The sequence below is a fragment of the Carassius auratus genome, chromosome 15, assembly GCF_003368295.1.
Source record: "Carassius auratus strain Wakin chromosome 15, ASM336829v1, whole genome shotgun sequence".
In the NCBI taxonomy this organism is placed as follows: domain Eukaryota; kingdom Metazoa; phylum Chordata; class Actinopteri; order Cypriniformes; family Cyprinidae; genus Carassius; species Carassius auratus.
Genome location: NC_039257.1, coordinates 8,153,453 through 8,179,521, shown reverse-complemented (window position 1 = coordinate 8,179,521; position 26,069 = coordinate 8,153,453). Strand labels below are relative to the sequence as shown.

The following is a 26,069-nucleotide window of genomic DNA, read 5'->3' as shown; positions in this document are numbered from 1 at the left end:
GGATAAGAGATCAGGATATTCCCCCAGCGACGATGAAAGTAATTCACTTGATGACTGTTATTTGGGCTTTTGTTTAACAAGCTGAATTTGATAAATCGGTCTTTATACATACACATTAGCCTTGATATACGCACCTGCCTCGAAAGAAAGGGGAACATATCATCTTTATCCTTTCAAATCCAATTCTCATGGCATTTGCTGATCTGCAATAACCCACAAAAAAAGCAAATGATTCCAAAGCAGGATTAGTGATTTCACAGTGGTTAGAACGCTGTGTCTTGCTGGCAAGCTTTCAGATGGCAGAGATGCTGATTTGCTCTGGCATAAGACACCGAACGAATGAAATGCATTAAATGAGTATAAGGAATAAACTGAAACATATGTGCAGTGGTAACAAGTGCCACGGACAACTCACGTCATGTTTGATTCTTTACAAGCAAGGGCCAAGAAAAGGACCTTGCGAAAGAAAGGTGATCGGTGATGTCAATAGAGTTATTGTGTAAATCCTTTGCAGTCATTGTCTGGAGAGATTATATCTTAGATTAGACTGGAATACAGAAGACACAAAATGTTAAATTCATGCTGCAGAGCCTGAAGTCGTATTGGTTTCGAGGCCACCCAAAAAAAATGCTTTAATATCTGAGTTAGTAAATGCAAACTTCTAAAGTGCAGGAGGCATCATCAGAAAAAAAGACTTCAGTGCTGATCATAATTAATTTATCAGAGATATTGCAAATATTTTTTTTTGTTTATTAGTGGTGTTTGCTAAAGCAGCATAACTATTATTATTGCTCATACTTAGAATAATAAGATTTGAGATTACCTAGCACATTTGCTTTTAATCATAATCCACTCAAATTCATACATTTGTAAAACTGGATTAATGAAAATTAGTCATGTGGTATCATAGCAAATCCATTAAACTTTTGTATTTTGCATAATTAAATATGATTTTGTGCCACAATGAACAAGAAATGTGTTACATTAACTCATTTTAAATAACCAAATAACATTTTGGGGAGAAATAAGCTATTTTTAAATGAAGTGCATCCTAGTATTGTAGTGATAAGTTTGTAGTGGGTAAACACCACTGACACTTGCGTTCGAAAATTGAAAATGTAGTTTTATTTTTGGCATTTAAAACACCTTTCTGACATATTAGAGGACTCAAAATAATAGGAATGCAAGAACAAAATATGAAATGTTGCAGCTTGAATTTGAACATGCTGCAGCTATGGAGTGTACAGTACTCTAAGGAAAAGACCACAGGTCCTTACAGTGTCCTTTCTGAACACTAAGAAATCTCATACTGTACATTTCAAAGTGTTAGCATTATACATTTTGAATGGTGGAGGGTGGTAGGGTGTATTGGAAAATTGTGTTGCTCTCTTTATGAAATAGTAATTGTTTGTCCTCAGTACAACAATGATATGCTGTTTGACATTTCTTTTGAGAAAAAGTGGGCGAAATGAAAAGTGCAAACAGCTTCCTGTGTTTAAACTAAGAACAGCAGGGCTCTCTCTGCCCACTTCTCTTGTGGCGAAGTTCAGTGATTCATTTCATCAAAATAAAAAGTGTGGGAGGAATGAGACATAAATGAAATATAATGATTATGTATAATTCTTTATGATCTTTTAGTGTTGAATATGGTGTAAATAATACATATAATGTATGTATTTATCTATTTATCATAGTTTTTCACATATTAATGTTTATATATTATATGCTTGAAAGAATATTGCATATAATTGTTTTTTTTAAATGCAACATCAAGATTGTATGTAAATAATTAATAAGAAATTGCAATAGATATAATGCACTAATGAAATAGGTTATTCCCATTGATCTATAACACTTCCCATACAGTTTGTATTGGCAACATAAATAATGCCTGAAATTATGCAGCATGCAGTGTATTTATGAGAGGGGTGTTATTGCTTTTAGATTTGCTTTGTGGACCATAAAACAGGCAAAAAAAAAAAAAAAAAATCATAAACTTGCATTGAACTTGCAGCCACAGGCACCATAGCAACTGCAGAGCACACTCAAAAACACAAACAAACAGGTTTTTCTTTAGGAAATGTCAAAATCTCGTTCTAACGGTCAGGTTTCCTGTCATTTCAAGGTCATAAAGTCCTAATTAAGATTGCACAGTTCCCAGCAAATCTTGCCTTTGTTCTGTGCTTTTTGGGCCACGGCAGACTTAGCTGCAGTTGTCGTACAAATGATGCTTGATTAGTGCTTTTATTTTATTTATTTTTTGAGAAAGAGAGAGAGTTCGCAGGACATTGTGTGTTCATCAGAAAGACACCCAAAACAGCCCAAGAGCCGTCATCTTTGAACCGTTCCTCAATCTGAATAGATGTAATTGAATTTAGAATATGAAAAAGCCTCTTTGTCTGTAACAAAAAAGAAAAAAAAGATTGCTTGATGTCGTCCTTGATGTTCTTGCAATTAAGCTATTTAAGGAAACAGCCCACTTTCGAAGGGGGAATGGACAAAAAGCTTTAATGATGGCGAGGAACAGAACGGCGGGTGACAGCGGCAAAGAAAAAACTGACTTTGACAGGAGATTGTTGAAAGTGGAATGTTTAGTCGTACATCACTCTCTGAGTCACACACATTTTTCAGTCCAGTACACTGCGGCAATGGCTCAATGCAGAAAAACAACATTTTCCCTGCTGGTCCTGTAGACTGTTTGTATATTAGAAGCGTGCTCGGTTATTTAAGGTCTGGTGAATGTGTTCGTGTGGTTTTACAGTGACTCACCTCTCGCTGCTGGTGCCCATCTGGTCTAATGTGGGTGTGTACTGTGTAGAAACCTCTCAGACCAGGAGGGCTATTCTCGTTGTTTAGCTCACAGGCTACGTGGGAGATCTCCAGCTATGCATCATGGCTTTTTCTTCACTAAACTGTGACACAGGACATGGACATCACAACTTTACAGCCCACAAATGCACAGTAATTCAATGAGTAAAGTAAACTTTTCGATTATGACTAATTCGTCTGTTTTATTTATTGTTATTGGTTTTTATTGTCAATAATTACTCGCTGTCATGTAGTTCGAAGTCTGTATGACTTTCTTTCTATCCACAGAACACAAAAGAAAATTGTTTGAAAAATATCTCAGGACTATTCAATGAAAGTAAATTTTCTTTACAATATCTTCTTTTGTGTTCTGCAGAAGGAAAGAAGGAAGTAAGTCTTTTATAGGAAGTCTTTTATAGTTACTTTATATAAAATTATTGTGACTTTCTTTTTTTATCACCATTATACTGGCTAATTTGTTGGCTTAGTTCACCTGAGCATGAAAATGGTTATCATTTGTTAAAGGGATAGTTCACCAAAAATTAAAATAACCCTATGATTTCCTTACCCTCAAGCCATCCTAGGTGTATTTGACTTTCTTCTTTCAGAGGAATATAATTAGAGTTTTATTAAAAAAATGTCTTGGCTCTTCTGAGCTTTACAGTGGCTGTGAATGGGGTTGTGACTTTGAAGCCCAAAAAAGTGCATCCATCCATCATAAAAAGTGCTCCACATGGCTCCGGGGGCTAATAAAGACCGTCTGAAGTGAAGCAATGCATTTGTGCATAAAAAATATCTATATTTAAAATGTACAAACAGCAATCTCTCCTCTGCAAATCATCGTATGCACGTTCATGAGAGAGTGGCATTCCAGCGGATGACGTAGGACATAGGAATAGCGTAAGCTCTGCTGAGGATATGCTAGTCTCGCAAGAGCTAAATATAGTTTACAGCAAAGGAAAACCAGTCTCCTCTTGGCTTATATCAAAATCCTCTGACATTTCTCTTTAGAAATAATCATTTTGTACTCTGTTATCTGTGACCAGTTTTTGTTTTGCTCTCTCCACTGCACTTCCATGTTCTTCACTTTCCCGTTCTGTCATACAATGGATGCCACTATCTTGTTATTGACAGTTTTCAATAAAAAATTTTCCCCTTAGTCTTTATATGACTTTATTTTGATATGCTGTTTAAAAAGTACCACTATTATATTATCACCCAAAATGAAAACTTCTGTTGTCATTTACTTACTTTCATGTCATTCCAAAAATATACTTTATTTTTCTGTTGAAATTTTAGGAATTGTCTCAACGTTTTCTTTTGTCTATATAATGAAAGTATTTTCGGCTCAGGCCCCAGCGTTCTTCAAAAGTGTCTTCTTGTGTTTCACAGAAAAAATAAAGTCAAAAGAGATTTGGAATGAAATGAGGTTGAGTAACTGATGACACATTTTATTATTGGGGTCTTTAAAATATAGATGTCTTAAATTCTTAATAGAGAAGTAAGTGCGAGCGTGCCCTACCGCATCCAAGTGAGAAGGGATTTGGCTTCTCTAGTGTGTAAACCCCGTCCCAGAACAATCCCTGCAGGGGTCACCCATCATCTGCCATCTGCTCCTCATCAAGGCAGCTGGAGCTCCAGCTCAACTAATTTGGACTGATGAGACCGTAAGCGGTGAGCGTCCAGCTGCCCTGTCATTGCAGACACCACTGCCGTACAACCCATGCTTCACTCCAAGGCAAAACAAACAGATATGAGAATAAATGAAGTTGGGAAAAGATTAGGATCCTGGTGACCTACACAACCTGATCTCACTGGAAAATGTTATTATTATAAAAGATAACGATTTTGTGTGAATTCGTACAATTTGAATCATACAAATTTTAATGATACCACAAGGGTTTGTTCACTCTAACATGAAGATGTTCTGTTTCTTCCATGTCATACAAAAATGTATTGGTCGTAATCATAACTTTCAAACTTCTTAACAAAACAGTCACTGGTACCTAAGCTATGGAAGCATTTTCTGCCACAGAAAAAAACAATAGTAATACAACTTTTTATTTGACGTCTAACCATTCAGATTTTTCTTCTTGAGAGTTATATCTTGGTTAACATCTCTCAATTCTGAGTTTGAATCTTAAATTTTAACTTATCGTAGAATTGCGAGTTTATGTTTACAATACAGACTTTTTCTCACAATTGCAAGTTATATCTTAGTTGTTAACTTGCAGTTCTGAGTTTATATCTTGTGATTCAGTTTTTTCTACTATAGAAAAACATTCAAAAGGTAATTGTGACTTATCTTGTGATTATGACTTTTTTCTAATATTTATTTCATTTCTAATTTTTTATAAATCACATTTCAATTTTTTTTTTCTCCAAATCGCAAATAATAGCCTAAGAGAATCTCACAATACTGACATAATAACTTGAAAGTCTGAAATTTTTTTCACAGAATTGCGAATTTATACACAAATTGGACTCCTCTTCTCAGAATTGTGAGTTATAGCTTAGTTAACATCTCTCCATTCTGAGTTTATATCTTGCAATTCAGTTTTTTTTTACTGCCATTTAATAAAGTTAACTGTGACTTTTCATCTTGCAATTCAGATTTTTTTCTAACGATTGTAAGAGATTAAATCTCACATTTCAGCTTTTTTCAAATGTTATCTTTGTTACCATCTCAGTTTAGATCAACACAAGTTAACATCTTGCAATTTGGAATTCTCAGAATGGAGAGTTGGCCCTGTTTACACTAGTGCGTTTTCGTTTAAAGAATTTTTTTCTGCATTTCAGAAACGATCTCTGTCCACACTGCACAATGGAAAATACATGTCACATGACCATTCATTGAGGTAAAACAATGAGCAAAATGTTATCGTTAGCATGGTCATTAAGGATATGCAGAGCGAATATGGAATTTGGTTTTCGAACTAAAATGGGGTCTGCAACATTTTTGAAAAGTCTCAATTTTCGAGGGTCACAAATGGCTGAGTAGAGTAAACGACAGGCGTAACCGTAGCACAAATTATTTGAAAACTAAAATGCACTTGTGTAAACGTTAACATAGTTAATATCTACTTAACATCTTGCAATTCTGAGTTTAAATCTTTGCAATACGGTAAATATTTGCAATACTGAAGTTTTTGTTTGTTTGTTTGTTTTTTTAGCAGAATTGTGAGTTTATGTCACACAAATTTGGACCTTTTTTCTTAGAATGGAGCGCAATTCTGAGTTTAAATCTTTGTAACACTGACAGTTTTTTTCTACAGAATAGCGAGTTTGTCACACAGTTCGTACTTTTATCCTCAGAATTGTTAGATCTTAGTTAACATCTCACAATTCTGAGTTTATATCGCACGACTCTATTTATTTTTTTATTTTTTTCAGAAATTCCATTTACAAGCTTCCCTAGTAAACCGATCATAGAAATAAGAACAAATTAATACAAATTATGGACCAATTCGCCAAAACATAAAAAAAAAAAAAAAATGCCATGTGATTATGCTGACCCAACAACTAAACCAGCATAAACCAGTTTGGAAATTGGCAAGGGATATTGAACTGTTTGCCCCCGTAACATCTCATTTCCTGCTGTGTTGTCCACCCTTCACACCAGCCAAGTGTGAGAATCGATGGCTCCACAGCTCGTTGCCTTTCGCTAACATTAATTACAGCGTGCAATTAGCATGGGGCATGCAATTAGCGTCAGAATCTAACAGTGGTTGTTGCTCTGACTGAACCGAGACTGTCCGGCCTCTTTCATCAGGCTTCTCCACATCCAAGAGCAGGGTGGACCCAGCTGACTCTCCGCTCTCCTAATCAAGGGCTGGCAGGCAAATGAGGCTGAGCACTGAATAATTTATCAGCATGATTACAATGATGAATGCACCCAAATCTTGTAGAGTCTGTATTACTTAGGGTGGGGGGTGGACAAGGGAGAGCGACACAGAGAGGAAGGGAGAAGGAGACAGATTATGGAGGGTTGAGATCAGCAGAAAGCCAGAGAGAGAAAGGGTGGAGGGGGGCCGGAGAGCTGGCCAGCCACCCACTGTTAGGGCCATCTGTCCTGCAGAAAGACATTTTTGTGTAAGCGCATGCGAGAGCTTTGCGCATGTTTGTTTCTATTTATTCCCCAAATCCATGGCAAAAGCCCACTGTGCGGCTAAGCCAAAGGAAGAAGCGTTTCCAGGGACACTTCCTGACAAGCTAGAGCTTGTTGTGTAATATTCAGTTTTAAGAATTGGCTGAGCTCCTGGGACCTGCCCCATGTGCTTTGTCACTTTTTTTCCCCCTTTTGATTGATTTGTGTGTATAATTATATTTCCATGTTGTATAGCGATGAACCTCAGTCACTGTAGACGCAGTATTTAATTTGTTTCAAACGAAAACTGAACAACCTAGATCAAATTTAAATAACCATACTTTTTCGAAGTTGTAAATAAAGATTTCTAAAGTACATTTTACACGAAAAGACAATTTCAGTCTTCCTACTTCAAACTGTCATGTTTAGTGTGTTAATACGTGTTACCGATTCTTTGTATTTATTTGTGAAATTGTTTTGACACCATTTTTAGTGCCCTCAACAGACTTAACTTTGTTCCCTCAGAACCTAATTTTCGTTAGCATTCAGTATGACGTATACCTTGGCTGATGTAGATGAACCACTGATGTCTTGTTCTACATTCGAGGTGTGGAGGAATCTTGATTCCGTAGTGCCACATTATTACGAGGAACATAAAAAATCTAAATAAAAACCTGCGGCCCACTATTTTCAGCTGATAGTCACTTGTCTAAAATGACGCATGTTATAGGGCTCATACTAACACACATGGGTACAATTGGAGATGACTGCATCTCTAATGAACAGAGGATCCACACACATACAAACACACACACACACACACAGTCATGCAGACAATCCATACACTCCGTATTTACTGCAGGGCGGTTTGATGGATTAAAAGAAGGTTGACTTGTTATAAGGTGACAAATGATGAACTGGCGTCCTCTCTCTCTTCACTTACCCAGCAGCTCTGCATGATTGCATCATCGCCAGGCATGATGTCATCCTGCATCCACGACCAGGAACAACGACTGGTGTGGAATATTTAATCAGAAGGCAGAACGCTGTTATTGAATGAACCATATTTCATATGTTGCTGCAAACAGCTGGAACAATCTCTGGGGAAGGTGGATTGAATATGGGGTGTTTTATGTTTGTTTTAGGATGGTGGTCAGTATACACTCTAAAAAATGCCAGTTTAAAAACAACCCAACTTGGATTATTTGGCTGGGTAAATATTCAACAGAATGCATGCTGGGTTATTTTGACCAAGCTGGTTGGGTTAAAGCTTTTACCTACCATGCTGGGTTGTTTAATTTAAGTCATCTACTGTTTAAAAACTATTATATTGCTGGTTTAAAATGGTCTGAAATTTAAAAATCACACACAGAATTAAAATAGGGAACAGCAATAATCAAAAGATGAATATTTATTATTAAGCAAGAACACCCATGGACAAAATACAAGACAAATTGAATTAATTTGCGTGAATACAGCATATTTTACAATATTCCATACATTTAAACAAGTTAAACAAGCATTTTAGAAATAAAAAGCACATTTAAAAATTGCTAATTCTCGTCCTGGTGTGTCGATAAAATCTGAGCACAAAAACAAACAGTACTGAGATTAAAGAACATATTAAATTACACTCAGTATTATAACGAATAAACACGGATTCTTTTCAGGAGTCTTTGATGAATAAAAAGCTCAAAAGAACAGCTTTTATAAAATAGAAATCCTTTGTAACATCAGAAATGTCTTTTAATAAACTTTTAATCACCTTATTGCATCTTTGCAAAATAAAAGTATTGATTTTCTTCAAGAAAAACCCCAAACGATTTAACAATAGTGTAAAGGTCTTTTTTTTTATGTCAAAGTAGTCTAACTAGTCAGTTCGCACTCTTCATACTAGGAAAAGCTTAGTGTGTGTGTAGTTTGTTTGGGTTAAAAGTCATTGGTTCCAAGTCTTGAGCCAAATCAAACACATTTGAGTGTATGTGTGTGGGTGTATGTCTGTCTGTGCTTGCCTTCGCTCCTCTCTGTTGAACTCGCTTTGGATACACCCAGCTCTGACTGTGCAATTAAGGAGTTTGACTGGGCTCAGGCGAACCCTCGCTCTCTGCCTCAATGGGCTGTGGGGAACATACAGCTTGCTGCACTTCACTTTGACGTGAAGGAAAATCAATCATGACATAACCCTCCAAAAACAAGTACACACGCTGTTTTGAAAGGCACAAGCTGTGAGTGCATGGCCTTTTGCATGATAAAATCTTGAGTTTCCATTGTGCAGATGGAGAGGGAGTTGCAGTGAATGAGAGCAAATCCATCTGAAATGGACCGGTGTTGTCTGTAAATGTAGTCACGGCCGTTTAACAGAGTTTAATCAGCAACTGCTGAATGTTAGCGTTCAAGAGCGGAGACGAATCAAATGGAGCTTTTCAATAGCATTACAATGGAGCTTGTGACTTGCATTACGAGTCAAATATCATTTTCTGTTTTTAAAGGTAATGGATAATAATGCTTTTGAACTGAATTGAACTGAACTTAATGGAACGGATCAGAACGTAATCTAATTACGTTTGTGAGATGCCGTGGTCGATTAAAAGGAACAATGACTGAATCTGCATCTTTGGGGTTTTCTTTTTAACAAGATTTTGTATGAAATGCTGCAGTTTCTATTGCGAGCATCACGTGAATGCTATTTTAACATACTGCAAAATGTTTTCTTTACCACCGGAAAGCATTTAAATACATCTTTTGATGTTTTTTCATTATTATCTTTAGCTAATTTCCCTGTTTGCCTCAGAGCAAAAATTAAACCTGATCCCATATCTCTGCTTCCTTTTTGTATCTAATAGTGCCGTGTTGTTGGTTATGTCTGCAGGGGGATCTGCTATTAGATGGTGTTTATATGCATCATTTGGTTCATTCTGCAGTTGAATCTCCTCAAGCAGAGAACTTAGAGCAATAGTTATTTACTCCAGTCTTGTGTTTTTCCAAACCTACATCCGTCTGATTTTCTTTCTTTCTTAAATGGGTCACACAAGGTTTTAAGGATCTGTCAGCCTCTTTTGTTAGTATAATGAAAGTGAATATGATTTTGGGCCCTCAAGCTTCATAGTGATTACGGGAATGATTCATATGCTATATTACGAATCTTCTAAAATCATAAAATATATTTACCTGAGGAAATTTAAGTCATCTGTAATTGAAAATCAGCCGTGCACCTCTTTGTGGTAAATAGTAATGTCTGAATTATGAATTATTTAGTTTAGTTCATACAGGTTTTTAAAAACATGGGTGTGATTTAATGCTGACAGAATTTTCATTTTTAGGTGAACTATCCCTTTAAGCATAATCCTTCTTCAACCTGGCGAGTGCTTTAAGACTGATGGCATCTGTCATCAACAAGCAAGATAAAAGGCTGCGTCTTAAATACCCTGTAGTGAATGAGAGCATGCGTTCATCTCTGTCATCCCCAATACAATAACGCTTGCGGATGCTTCTTTTATCCGAGGGAAAGAGTTGCTGCTTAGTGCTTTTTTTCTGCTGTGATGGAGGACGTCAAGCATTGTGTAACCCGGCTCAGGTTTTAGCAGACTGCGAGAATTAATCGCATGATGCACATCATAGAGTCATGCGAATCTGTTGTTCCCAGAATGTGATCTGGCCTAAACCTGAAAGACTTGGCATATAACAAGCCTCCTGTTTGTATGCTTGTGTGTGTGTGTGTTTTAGATCAAACCTCGGGGCTACTGATGCACTGATATCGATTGAAGGAGCAGGATTGTACAACAGCTCTGGGTATTGATCTTCACCGTGTGTGTTTCTGAGTGTGTGTTTGTGCTATATGTGCATATGGAACTAAGAGCTGGAGAGCGTGTAGGCAGGTTATCTTCTCAAATGTCCGGAAGTCTCCCATGTGGCTATGACCTTCCTCCAGTTAGGAGCAAAAAAAATACAATTATCTCATCCCATTATCTGAGCAGAGTTTCAGGAGATAGAGGTGCCGGTCCCGTACCATGCCTGGGTTCATCCTGTTTTAAACCACATCAGAGGTCTTAAAGACAACTCTAAATATCTTGGCAGATAGTAATCAGTCCTAATACCTCCAGGCATTGCTGTAATCCAGTGTGTGAGGTTTCCTGTAGATGCATGTGTTGTATGTCAGGGTATGGAAGAACTGTGTGTGCTTCAGCACAGAATCTACACAGATATTTAAGTTTGTCATTAATCACTTACCCCCATGTCGTTCCAAACCCTTAAAAGTGTTGTTCATCTTCTGTACACAATTTAAGATATTTTGGATGAAAACCGGGAGGCTTGTGACTGTCCCATAGACTGCCAAGTAAGTTAGACTGTCAAACTCCAGAAAAGTATGAAAGATGTCATCAGAATAGTCCATCTGCCATCAGTGATTCAACCGTAACATTATGAAGCGACTGAAATACTTTTTGTACACAAAGAAAACAAAAAAAGCTGACACTCTACTGTGTCAGCGGCTTTTTTATGTATATTTTTTATGTATATTTACGCTTTGATTTGAAAGAAAACAGCACGGCTAACTCAGAAGACAGTACGCTGCCTGCGTTCAGCTCATAACCTCCAAAATGTAGCTACGGTGAAGTGGAGAGAAACATAGGAGAGGAAATGTTGAATAAAGTCGTTATTTTAGTTTTCTTTGTGTACAAAACCCTTTATGTTCTTAAGTGTTCATGTGACTCAAGTGGGGGAGGATTGTGTTACCAGCACAAGGTTGTGGGTTCAATTCCCAGGGAACACAGGTAATAAATGTTAGCCTGAATGCACTGTAAGTCGCTTTGGATAAAAGTGTCTTGCTAAATGCAAAAGTATTCTCGTTACTTCATAACATTACGGTTGAAGCACTGATGGCAGATGGACTATACTGACGATGTCTTTAATACTTTCCTGGCAGTCTATGGGACAGTCACAAGCCTCCCGGTTTACATCCAAAATATCATAAATTGTGTTCCGAAGACAAACAAAGCAAAAATAAAATACATTAATTTAGAATTAATGTGAAATATAAAAAATATTAAAATTTAGTTATGTATAAAATGTTTGCTCAAAAAATATGTTTTATGTTGTTTTTGCATATGTATATATGTGTATGTTTATTTATTCCATTTATATATGTATCAGGGATATAAAGCTTGACTAAAACCATAAAAACATTTCTGTAACTTCAGTTAACTTAAATAACATTAACTGAAGAATAAACAAACAAACAAACAAACAAAAACTTTTTTTATATCAAGTAATTGCCAAGGCATCTGATTTTAAGTTGAATACTATTAAAATATAATTTTAATCTATTAGAATGAACAAAAAGAAAACTGCAAAAAAGTAATAATATAAAAAAAACTATACAGGCATATGTATAAAAAATATAAAAAAAATTACCAAAACAAATAAAATTTACTACAACCTTAACTAAAATTAAAATGGAAATGAAAAATACATTCAACATACATGTGCACCCACACATACTCTGATTTAATATCTAAAATTCAACATCATAAAATGTAATGTCATTTTCAGGAAAATATTTTATTTTCTCTGTAATCTGTGCTGAAACTCTGAAAAAGTGTACGGATTCAGTTGAGTCAACTGAAAATCAGTTTTACTCAAAAATAAGAGCGACACCAGCAGATGTTCACTTGAGAACCGTTTCATGAGTAATCGACAGCTGAACTTCAGCGATGACTAAGTGAGATGTCATGACACCAGGGTTCAATCCGGGCTCTTAACACACACACACAAGTGTGTGTACTGCAAACACTGCAGCGGCGGCACTAACCGATTCGTCAAGCCTTCAAGCTGATGAGATTTTTTCATCATTTTTAATCCAACAGTCTCCTAATGGCATTTGCCTCTTATTCTCAGCTCTGCACTAATGCTGCTCTCTCTCTCCTGTGGGCTCTGTATATCTATTGTATATTTACGGCTCCGACTTATATATATTTTTTTCTCATAAATTTTAATTAGGACTTCAAACGTTTTTCTTTGGCCAGCAGAGGCAGGGTTTTCCTTTGATCACGCTCACATTTCGCCTTTCTTTCTTTCTTTTCCCCCTCTTCTTCCCTGTGGGCATCTCCTCTCTAATTGGTTGCCTGAGTGCTGTGTGTCTGTCATTCACTTTGTCGTTGAAGATTAAAGTACGCCGGGTTTCCAGTCTTTGCCAGGGTTGCCAGATTGGCGCCCTCGTTTAGAATGCCACTGAAACGTGGCAAGCTTTGGAGTGTAAAAAAACTCTGACAGGCTTTAAAAGCTGTTTTGTTTTTGTTTTTTGCTTTGATTGCTTCTTTCCGCCCACAAGTAAGAAGTCATGCAACCTCGCAGCATCACTCCCCCTCAGAATCCACGCGTGCAGAAGAACAGCACTGACGCACACGGGATCTGTGTTATAATCACATGTTACAGTGTGTTCTTCATCATTAGTCATTATTACAGTTCGCTTGGGATCAGAGAACAGAACTGATCAAAATGACTAGTTCTGTGATGAAAGGAAAATTCTTCTAGCTTGACTTGAATTCTTCAGTTGTTTAAATTCATTTAGTTTAGATGAAAAAATTAAGATATTGTAATCTGACACAAACAATTGAATACTAAAAAAATATTAAATAAATGTAATTTATTAATTAATTAATTTATTATATATATATATATATATATATATATATATATATATCAGATTTAAATAACTTAATTTTTCATGTCAATTTTAATGTTGCACAATATATATTACAAATATATTTATTTGTATATATGAAAGTGCATATAGTTTAATTCAGTTTAATTTAATATTATATTTTATTATTTAAATGTTGATTTATTAATTAATATTTAAATTATTTTGTAAGATGTTATATATATATATAATTATTATTATTATTGTTATTATTATTATTATTATTATTATTATTATTATTATTATTATTATTATTATTATTATTATTATTATATCCAGTGCTGGTTTTGTGTCAGTGTAAGTGAATCCAGCTAGTGCTCTATCTGACACTTTTAGACAATCACTCATGTAAATCGCTGCCTCTCTTTAATTCAGTGTCTGTACCCTGATACAAATTTGACTCAAATTTGTCAGATTAGACGTAATCCAGGATAAATCACTCCAGCGCAGACAAACCCCAGATTAATGATGCTTTGAAAGGCGCAGTAATTTTCCTCTTCTGAAAAGCAGTCCTGTCAGTGATGATTCTTGCACATGTTGATTTTATTTCGTTGCCCCACCATTATTTTTGTATTGCTAATTTTAAATTATTTTCATAAATCACGTTTTAAAAGCATTTGGATTTTGTTGGGTTTTTTATGCCATTTGTTTTAAGCAACATTTATGTAGTCACCATACATTTCTTCAATATTTCTGAATTTAGTATGATCTCAGCTGTGTATCTCATTTGATTTCATTTACTTTGGGATTATTAATGTACGTAACAACAGGGTTTTTTATATTTCCTAAAAGGCTTTGGATTAAATTATCTGCTACATACATAAATATATATCTATATATGAATCTTGTCTCTGCAGAGGACAAGTGGTACGCATACTGTATATTATACAAACACAGGAATATCAATTTATTTTCTCATTGCAGAGAACCGATTAGTGTGCTGCTACTGCTACTAAGCCTTAACCAGTGAATTGGGTAGATAACCAGATGAAATGCAGCTTCTCCCCGATTAGACTCTCTTCTCGCCTGATCCCTTGTTTCCTGCTCTGTGTTGATGTACTTAAATGACCTACTGTAGTGGTCAATGAGCTTGTATTAACATCTGACTCTTGCACGGGGTTACTGTTTGCTCTACATGTGTGACGGTCCCCGGGGCCCTTCTCCAGGAGCACTGAACACATATCAGATCAATACCTACATCCTTTGCCAAAGAGACAGAGAGGAAGTGAATGAACTAGAAACTGAGTGATGTGAGAGAGAAGGCCAGACTAGAACGAATCGGGAACTGAGGGTGTGCTCTCAATGGCGTACTCTTACTTTACTCGTAGTTCACTATAGTAGGTTCGCTGTATCCCATAATACTAAACACTTTCCAGTTTCAGTATGAAGGATGATCCGGTTTATTACAAAACTTTTGGATGTTAAATTCAGTTTAAAGTTTTATTAATATTTTATGTACCGTATTTTCCGGACTATAAGTCGCACTTTTTTTCATAGTTTGGCTGGTCCTGCGACTTATACTCAGGTGCGACTTATTTATCAAAATTAATTTGACTTGAACCAAGAGAAATAAGCCAAGAGAAATGAACCAAGAGAAAACATTACCGTCTATAGTCACCAGAGGGCGCTCTATGCTGCTCAGTGCTCCTGTAGTCTACACTGAAAACACAGAGCGCCCTCTCGTGGCTGTAGACGATAATGTTTTCTCTTGGTTCTAAATAAATGCAACTTATAGTCCAGTGCGACTTATATATGTTTTTTCCTTATCATGACGTATTTTGGACTGATGCGACTTATACTCAGGTGCAACCTATAGTCCGAAAAATACGGTAATAATAATATTGATTTTTAGCATTTTATTTATTGATAATGCTTATTTTTAAACACGTTTTGCTGTTATATTTATGAATAGTATGTATTTAGAATTTTTTTTATTTTATTTGTTTTTTTATTTACTTATACTCTTTTTTTCTATGAATAGTATTTATTTTTAGTATTTTATTTTCTTACAATGTATTAATGATCATTTATTTATTAATCATATTCATTTTTATCGTATTTTATTTATTATTCATGTTTATTTATCAATGCAATTTTACTTTCATTTATTGATATTTATGTATTTGTAATATTTTATTTAGGAATAGTATTTGTTTATTATTATTAATATTTATTTACTTATTTATCAGTACTATTTTATTTATTGTTAGTATGTATTTATTATTATTATTATTATGCTGTTTACATATGCTTTACAGTGTGCAGAAGTTTCCATTCCCAAAACAGCAGAGATAATCGAGAAAGGGGTCATGGAAAGGGCACTACATAGAGAACATAAATACCCTAGAAACATATTCACAGAGAAAAAAAGGACACTTTATTTTGATGAAAAATGACAATTATAAAACTGAGCCTCTTCTACTTTTAAAGATAATAGTTCACCTTTGCCCTTTCGAATTCATTAACATTTTCATTTTTCGGCTGACGGGTGAGCAGGCATGTTTGTGATAAAGAGTGTGCTGAGTGTCTTTGCCTGTCCTCCAGTTACACGCGTAGGTTTGATGGGAGATGGATAAGCTGCATTTAGGGTTATCAGCGAGTCTGGCCTGCTGGCTCAATTTGAAATTCAATAATGAACCTCCATGTTATATTTCCTCCTCACTGTCAGCCCAGTGATAACAACTGTACTCACCCTTCTTCCCTCTCTCCCCGTCCTGTCCTTTCCACTTCCCTATCGCTCTGAATTTTTGCTGGCCTCAAATGTTTCTTATCTCTCTGTGGTTTGCAGTAATAACAAGAAGCCAGGCTTAACGTATTGTTATCAGGAATGTAGGCCACTCCGAACTTCGAAACAATTCAGGATCTTTCACTTTCTCAGTGCTACAAGATATAAAGTTAGCAGGTCTTCTCTAAGAGAATCTTCTGTTTACTTCAAACAAGTTGTATACATCTTCCTCTTGAATGTGTTTACTATACTGTTATATGTTTTAATACATTTGCACTTGAGGCTAGCATATATTCTTGCTTTGCTTATAATCACAAGTCTAGTTCCATAAGAAGGCACCTGTCTAGAACATGCTTGTACTGTAAATAAAGCTTTAATGTTGAATTGAATCAGCATTAGAAGTCTAAATCTCCTTCTCTTTCTCAGGCTCTGGCCATGACGGAGGTGAATGGACCTGTTAGTCCTCATGTGGCAGATCCTCAGATTGCTATGTTTTGTGGCCGTCAGCTTCTACACATGAACACTGAGAGCGGACAGTGGGAACCAGATCCTCAGGGACGGCAGGGATGCTTCACACAGCCCAGCAAGATCCTGTCTTACTGTCGGGAGGTGATGTGATATTCTATTCTATTCTATTCTGTTCTGTTCTATTCTAGTGTGTGTGTGTGTGTGTGTGTGTGTATGTGTGATTTTTCTTTTTTTGTTTGCAATCTTGTTCTCTTCTTTTTTTGTTATTTAGTTTGTTTTTAATATCTCCTTGCCTATTTGTTTTGTGTCTTTTGTTTGTTCTAGTCTCTCCTATTTATTTTGTTTGAAACTTTATTTTTTTATTTTGAACATTCTTTTATTTTAGTCTAGTCTTTTCTATTCCATTGATACAATCTGTTCCATTTGTATTCTGTTTTTAAGTATGCTTCTGTTTGTTTGTTTTTTTGCTAATCTTACCTTTTTTATTTTGAGCTTTATTTACAGTATTTTGTTTTGAATTCTATTATTTTTATTCCGTTTTAGTCTAGTCTTTTCCATTTCATTGGTATGTTCTATTCCATTTTATTTTTTTATTTTTTTTCTTTGTACATGCCCATTTCTTTTGTTTTAAGCTTTAATTACAATATTTTGTTTTGCATTCTATTCTATAATTTTTTAATGCATTTTATAGTTTAATCTTTTCTATTCCATTGTTATATTCTATTATATTATTTTTTTGTGCTCTATTCTCTATTTATTTATTCTGTTTCTGGGCTTTTTTATTTTTACCATATTTACGTCTAATATTTTTTACTCCATTGTTATATTCTCTTCTATTTATTTTATTTTAGTTCATTTAAGCTCTATTCTTTATTAAGTTTTGTTTTATCCTATTCTAGTCAAGTCTTTTCTATTCCGTTAAATTAGTTTTGTGTATGTGTGTGTGTGTGTGTGTGTGTGTGTGTGTGTGTGTATGTGTGTGTGTGTGTGTGTTTTGTTCTTGCCTGTTCATTTTTTTTTTAACTTTATTAACAGTATTTTGTTTTGTGCTTTATTCTAATCAATTTTAGTATAGTTTTTTATTTAATTGTTTCATTTTTGTTTGTTTCGATTCTATTCTATTTGCTTCTGTTCAGTTTTATTATGTTGCTATTTTCCAGTGTTCTTTTCTATCTTATTTGACTCATTGTGTTTTGTTCTCATCTGTTTTGATTTTGTTCTGTTTGGCTCATTAAATTTTCAGCGCACCTTCATTAGCATGCGCGCTGATTGGTTTAATTACTATGTGGACAAGCATCCACAGACAATCTCCACTCAAGCATATTCTCAAGGTGAACGCCGAGGACATCCTGCTCTAATATTAGCATTGTAAAACAAGACTAAAACGCAGTTTACGTGCATACACAGGGAACTCGATACAATTCTCTCTCTAACTCTCGCCGTATTAAGTGTGCAGGATAATGGCCATACTCTTCCTCATCAATCAGCGGTGGAGATTTATGGTCTCCGTACGCCTAGGGCTTGAACGTATTGTGCGGCTAATATGACTGTATTCTCTGACTCCTAAGAGGATTGCAAGTTTTTCTTTCCCTGTTGTCTCATCTAGAGGAATTAGGGATGAGCAATGATGCCTGGTTGTTTTCCTCTGTTTTTCATCAGTGCTTTCGAATACTCTTCTGCGTTCCTTCAGGATATCAACATTGCAAAATAGCATTTCCCAGCATCCCTGTAGAGTTGTAACGTTGTTCAGTGCCAATTTCCATTGCATTCCTTATGGATAATGAGAGTGAAAAATGCCATGCTTTCCTGCATTCTTCTGGTCATTCAATATGACTCAATTGCCAAATACAGTAATGCATCTTGCCAAATATGATTTCGCGTTTTTCATGGCTGAAATCAGTCTAAGCCTGTATTACTGCATGACAACAATTCAGAAAATTGAGATGTCAGTTTGAAAAGAAGCGTGTTTTTGTCTGTCTGTGCTCTATAAGTGCCAGCAATGTCCGTTCAACCTTGTCTGAATAAACACACTGTCCGTACCGCCACAGTATAAAATCACCTCGTTGTGCGTTAATCTGAGCTCAACCAGTCATTCTGCCTAATGGCTTTTAAAAGCATTATTGTGCCTGCATTCTAGCCTGGCACGAAGCGGCATATACATAAGCTAGCTGGCACGAGTGACATCAAAATTGAATGAAGAGGCCAAAGAATATGTCATTCTCCTGGCTGGATGAGGTTTAGACTGCGGCCTCGTTGCCAGAGATTGTTTAGAACATAATGATCCCTTTCCATATGTCTATAAGATTACACTCTCACTCACTTCAGCCCAGTGAGAATTGATTTGATGCATGCATGTACCCAGAAAAATACTCTTTTTTTTGTATTCCTCATGATGTTTATTTGAACAATATGTCATAGTTTAGCCAGAATGGACTCAAGGTTGTCCTGTGTTGTGATTATATTTACAGGAAGTTGAAATTCAGCAGAGTGTGTGCAACTCCATAACTATAGCCACAAATTACTGTTATCCTAAATATAAAAATGTTAAAGAGGTAAATTCATTTGTTTAATTAATTTATAAAAACATTTGTCTTTTCCTTTCACAGGCAGATATAGTCCCTAAAAAAAGAAGGAAATTAATAGAATAAAATAAAATACAATGTTGTTATGAATTATGTTGGATGTTAAGCATCTGTTTTATTATATTGAATATTAGGACAGAAGATTACAAGAAAAAGTGTTGAATACAAATTTCTATCTGTTATTATCTGTAATTAATAATAATATAAAATAAATTATTAAAAATAAGTTTTATTCAGTGGATGTTGAGTGCCATGTTTAATATATTGTATACATAATTTAAGACAGAATATTGATTGAAAGGGTGGTTTTTTTTTTTTTTTTTCACTCAGCCTTTTATTAGAAGATAAGGTCCCTAATAAACAAATAATGAATAAAATAAAACAAGATTAAATAACAAATAAGAGAATGTTATTCAATGGATGTGTATATCTGTATTAGTACAGGATATTGGAACAAACCTTTAGTGTTGAATATAATTTTTTTATAAATATAAATATATATATATATATATATATATATATATATATATATATATATATATATATATATATATATATATATATATATATTTGTTAATATCTGCATCAGATTCAGCCTTTCATTAGAATATATAGTCCCTGATAAACAAATAAAATGAAACTAATTATTTAATGAGTGTTGAGCATCTAATTTATTGTATCATATATGTACTGCATATTCTAGGACAGAATATTGTAAGTGAAATAAACAGTAGTGTTAAATAATAAATGTTATGATGTGTATTATTATTACAAGTTGCTAATTTGTAATATTTGTGTGACTGACCTTGTCTTGTCAAACCTCTATATATAAAAATATATAGTGAAACAACAAACCTAATGTAACATGTATATTCCTGAATATACGTACATATTTCTATACATTTTTCCTCTTTTCCTATTCCCCCTCTCATCTGTGATTTATTAGTACATTGTTTATTTATGATAAGGCTGTGTCTTGAATCATGAATAAATCCTAATGTACAGATGACTCAGTCTGACTCAGTGCCCCTGCAAACATGTTTTGAAGGTGAGGGATAATTGCGTTGGAAATTTTCTGACGCCCCCTAGTGCCAAACACAGAAAATAATTTCATATTCCTTTATTAACTTGAAAGTGCTGCAGTCTCAGCTGGCAGGATTGACTCACTGACTCCCTCTTGTGGTCAAATGAGAGATTTCCCATTCAAAAGTAACCATCGGCTAAAAAAGCTGCCATTATGTATTTATCTGGCTTGTTATTAATTGCATGTGTGGTTTAGATATATGGTCATATTAAAAGCCTTTTACGTGCAGCTACGTTTTTAGAAACAAGAATAGTTCACTGTCCAACATCCTGTAGTGCCATATATTTATTTTTGTCCCATTCCTTCCCATCCCCCTTTTTTCTGTTATCTGCATGATAAACTGATTATTCCCCTGTCCTTTTTCCAACTGTTGTGATCCTGACTCCTGTCCCTGCTCGTTCCTCACGTGTGTTTGTGTCTGTCGCTCTCACCGTATGTCAGATGTATCCAGGACTGCAGATCTCCCATGTGGAAGAGGCCTCGTCTCCAGCGACCATCCCGGGCTGGTGTAAGAAGGGCTGGGGTCACTGTCAGACCCGCTCCTTCATCGTCGTGCCCTACCGCTGTCTAGGTGAGTAAAAAATACACCCTGAACAGGTTTATAATACAGATATCACTTCAAAAATACTAGACCAGATTTAAACAGCGATATCACATGTAGTTCAATCAGTCATGTAAACATATACATATGACTATTTTTTACAAATGAATTGCGAGTGCACACTTAGTTTCTAAAATTCCTAAGCATAATTTCATAGTACATTGTACTCTGCAGTGCCTCACAAGCATGTTATATCACAAGCAAAATATGTAAATAAATCATAAATGTGTTGGCTCAATGCTAATGTTGATGAATATGTAATGCTTGTGCAGCTGTTTGGCTCTGAGGGGCTTTTGTCCTTGGTTTTTGTTCACACACTGCACATATTTTAAGTTCCCACATCTTATATTCCTATGTTTGCAGCATCAGCTCACGTGGGCATTTTCAGAAATGCTAACACCACTTTTTTCTCGCCAGTATTGTCTGACTCATTTCTCATTATATTTTATTTGAATTTATTTATATATTCCCTTTATCATAAAAATTACATTATTGTTCAAAAGTATGGGTTGTTTGTAGAATTTCTAATGGTTTTGAGAGAATTCTATTGTGCTGACCAAGGCTGTTGTAAAAGGGTGTTTTTTTTTTTTTTTTTTTTTTATGGTTTAAAATATATTCCGGTGGATTTTCAGCAGCCGTTACTTCAGTCTTTAGTGTCGCATGATCCTTCAGAAATCATTCAGAATTATTTATTATTATTATTATCAAAAGTTGAAACTATGAAAGCACATTTCTGCCACACAATAGAAAAATTAAAAAGTTAATTGCAAGGTTATTTATCTCACAATTCTGACTCTTTTTCTCACAATTCTGTTTAAATCTGCAATTTAAATTCTGCAAGCTATAACGTCAATTCCAATAAGTCTTTTATTATTAATATATAATTATTCAACTAATTCTGTTTTTTAAATAAAATAGAATTGTGAGATGTAACTCTCGGAGGGGGAGAAGTTTATATCTTGCAATACTGACTTTTTTTTTTTATCAGAATTTCCAGAAACAATGTTCGAATTGTGAGGTAAATGGTCACAATTACCTTTTTAACATATATATTTTAAAATAACTAGAAAATAATATAAAAAATAAATGTCTTTATTTTTATGTGGAATCCATGATTCTACATGATATATTTTTACAGAATACTTTGAAATAGAAAGTTAAACAGAACATAATTTAATTTAAATATAATTATTTGAAATATAATTTGTAAAAAAAATATATATATTGTATATAATAATAATAATATACACTGTGTGTGTGTATATGTATATATATATATATATATATATATATATATATATATATATATATATATATATATATATATATATATATATATATATATATATATATATATATATATATATATATATATATATTTTTTTTTTTTTTTTTTTTTTTTTTTTTTATGACCCATGTAATTGTCTCTTTCTCTCAGTGGGTGAGTATGTCAGCGAGGCACTCTTGGTTCCGGATCGTTGCCGTTTCTTACACCAGGAGCAGATGGATTCTTGTGAGAGCTATGTCTACTGGCACAACATCGCCAAAGAGGTAAATAATAAAAGCTCACAAAATTACAACCTGGAAAAGTATTAGAACTGAAATTCAGTTTTAATAGCTTCACATCTTTAATGGCTAGTCTGGTGCCGGTGAAATTGCAGTCCCCGCTGTGATCTATGATCTTCTATTCTCATTTCCTCTCTGCACTATCAACAGTATCTCCTGGTACTTTCAGTTTTTTCCATTTGAATTTTTTAAGGGTAATTTCACCTTGACACGTACATGGAATTACAAAAAGATTAAATAAGAAATAATGCACTTCAAAAAAAAATTCAAGCGCTGCTGCAGTCATTCATCTTTTGCTCTCCTCATCAGGCCTGCACAGCTGACAGTCTGGAGCTGCATAGTTATGGGATGTTGTTGCCGTGCGGTGACCGTTTCCGAGGGGTGGAGTATGTCTGTTGCCCCGGCAGGGCAGGATCGAGTGGACGAGGAGAGATGGAGACTACAGACGCTCTACAAGGAGAAACAACACCCTTCGTCTCCATGGCTGGAGAAAAAGTGGTCACCAGGTAAAGGATTCTGTAGTATCTTTCCCTCTCAGATTAAAGATACCAGATTATTATTATTAATTAGCATTTTTAGTTATTTTACCAAATTTAGTTAAAGAATCAGATTGTACTGTTTGCACGGTATGTGATTCACTAAAACTATTAGTTCAGGAATCTGAGTCAAAGACAGCAAGCAGTCTCGGCCCAGATCTGGCCCACATTTGGCCCGCATAGATTTCACACGGGCCAGATGTGGGCCAGTTCTGGGCCGAAATTGTGCTTTTTGTTTGATTCACTAAAAAGAACCCCTTCATAAGAGTCATTTGTTTGTGAATCAGACTACACTGGTTGCACTATATGTGTTTGATTCACTAAAAATAATCGCCTCATAAAGTCACTTTGTTCTGGAATCAGACTACACTTGTGGTCTGTACGTTTTTGATTCATTAAGAAGAACTGGCTCATATGAAGAGTTTGTTAAAAGAATCAGATTTTTAACTCTAAAAATCCTTCCCGCTCAATCAGTGTGAAAACGACGCCACCCACTTCCAGTCCCTCACCTGAGACCGACATCGAGGAAGACGACATGGAGGAGGAAGAGGAAGAGGTAGTGGAGGAAGAAGCAGAGGAAGAAGAAGAAGAGGAGGAGGAGGAAGGCAATGACGAAGAGGCAGCTGAGGTAGAGGAAGCTGAGGAGGAGGAAACAGTAACGACAGCGAAAGACCAGGAAGAGTACGAGTATCCCATCGACTCTCATTTCCAAGGCCAAGACTACATGGACAACTTCTACTACGACAAGAACCTCCAAACTGCCAAAGCCTCCACCCAACCTCAAACACGGATGGACAACCGTGAGTCTTTCCACTGATCTTTTCTAGTGTCAGGAGTCATAAATTGTCTCTCTCACAGACTCTCAGCAGAGGTTAAACAGGATGTGTGAGGTTAAACGATATTGCATTTTTAATGCTTCCTCTTTAACTCCCTCTCATATAGAGATTTAAGTTAACACACTGCTGAGATTGATGCTACATCCGTCTCACTGAGCTCTAGTGATCTTTCCTTCTCTCTTGATAGATTCATTGATCGAATAATCACTGATTGGGCCTTAATTAACTCTCTTTCTCTCCTGTCGGCAGTAGTGCCCACTCCTCGTCCTACAGATGGCGTGGATGTTTACTTCGAGATGCCGGGCGATGACAGTGAACATGCCAACTTCCTACGTGCCAAGTTGGACCTGGAGGAACGGCGAATGAAACGCATTAATGAGGTGAAGGAGGCGGGACTTTTTATGTGTGCATATAAGATTCTTTGAGACCTAATAGTGTTTAAGAGGGAATAATGGCTTTATCTGTGCATGCAGATCATGAAGGAGTGGGCAGAGGCTGATAACCAATCAAAGAACCTGCCCAAGTCAGACCGCCAGGCACTGAACGAGGTAAAGAAATAAATGCATTAATTGTGTTTTTGAATACTTTTGTTTAATAAGAATGCATTCAATTGATTTAACGTGACAGTGAATACAGTGAATCTAATAAAATGCACCACAGTTTCCACAAAAACGTGAAGTAGCCCAAAATGATGACTCATGATCTTAAGACTGACCCTTTCATATTAACAGACTACATATTATCTGCTTGAATAGTCTTGATGTAAATAAAGGTTATAGCAACAATAGTAAATGTTGATCGTTTTGTCATGACCAGGTAAGTGAACACACCATGTAAACAAGGGTCTGGGCCCAAATGCAGGTTTATTACAAAAATAAAATAAAAACAGAAACAGATCAAACAAGATCTGAAAACCACTCAAACAGGAACAGGATAATCACTAGAATACACACAACAAATTACAATTTAACAATTCAGCCAGGCAGATTGTGCCTGCCTGGTGGGAGTGTGGTGTATAAATAGTCCAACAATGAGGAACAGCTGAGGGTGTGATAAGTGACCAGATGTATGGAGTTTGGGAAATGAGTCTGGGAGGACGAGAGATGGCGACCTCTGATGGTAAAAGGGAGAAATACAGGGCCCGGACTCATCAGTTTTCTTAACATCCTGGTAAAGAACTCTCGGTAACACTTTCTATGAAGCCCGTATTTATAATAGATTATAAGGGTATTCTTAATGCATTATAATGAATGCATAATGCATTATAAAATAACTTATATTAACAAAAAAAAATCATAACAACAATTATAATACATCATAATACGTACGTATTTGTGGTTATACGTTTGAGAGTATGATTATTTATAACACACAATGAACACCATATTAAATCTACTTCATTTACAGTATAATGGACTGTATCATATCTTGACATTGTTTAAGATCTGCACAGTATCTTGCTACAGCTTGTGAGTGGTTAGATGTTGAGTGTTATTTGAGTGTTTCCTATGGAGCTAATGTTACTTATCACCAGCTTTCTAAAGAGTACCATCAAAATAATGAAACTGATATTACAATAAAAATAGTTTACATTCATCTGATCTGATATATAAATATGGTCATGCAGAGTATATGGTTTATAAGCTCTAATAAACAGCCAATATGTTAATAGTAGGCATGCTAATAAGCAACTAGTTAATAGTGAGAATTGATCCCTTTACTTAAGTGTTGCTGCAATGCTACTTCATGTCTTTAGTCATTACTGTGGCGATTCTCACAATTTCTCTGCTATTCTTTCTCTTTCCCAGCACTTCCAGTCTGTTTTACAGACCCTCGAGGAGCAGGTAGCGGGTGAGAGGCAGAGGCTGGTGGAGACACACCTGGCCCGTGTTGTTGCCACCCTGAATAACAACCGTAGACTGGCTCTGGAGAGCTATCTGAGCGCCGTACAGAGCGACCCTCCACAGGTCTGTCCTCCTACAGAGAACTGCTATGAGAATATAAGCACAATACAACATTTGCAGTTTTTAAACAATATATTACCGTCTTTATTGTTACCAAAATGTACATTTATGTATT

The 26,069-nt window shown here is 35.4% G+C and overlaps 1 protein-coding gene across 3 annotated transcripts in view; it reads left to right on the top strand.

Annotated features, from left to right (window-relative positions):
* LOC113114942 (amyloid-like protein 1) overlaps window positions 1-26,069 on the top strand; it is a 46,704-nt gene that overhangs the window by 14,260 nt on the left and 6,375 nt on the right. For 2 of the 3 annotated variants that reach the window (XM_026282067.1, XM_026282065.1), the window contains exons 2-9: window positions 16,744-16,926; window positions 20,893-21,022; window positions 22,491-22,603; window positions 22,928-23,124; window positions 23,629-23,954; window positions 24,240-24,370; window positions 24,464-24,538; window positions 25,799-25,957. In XM_026282067.1, coding sequence (XP_026137852.1) covers window positions 16,744-16,926; window positions 20,893-21,022; window positions 22,491-22,603; window positions 22,928-23,124; window positions 23,629-23,954; window positions 24,240-24,370; window positions 24,464-24,538; window positions 25,799-25,957 — 1,314 coding nt within the window. The remainder of the gene's footprint in view (window positions 1-16,743; window positions 16,927-20,892; window positions 21,023-22,490; window positions 22,604-22,927; window positions 23,125-23,628; window positions 23,955-24,239; window positions 24,371-24,463; window positions 24,539-25,798; window positions 25,958-26,069) is intronic. The other variant, XM_026282066.1, reaches the window with a different exon arrangement.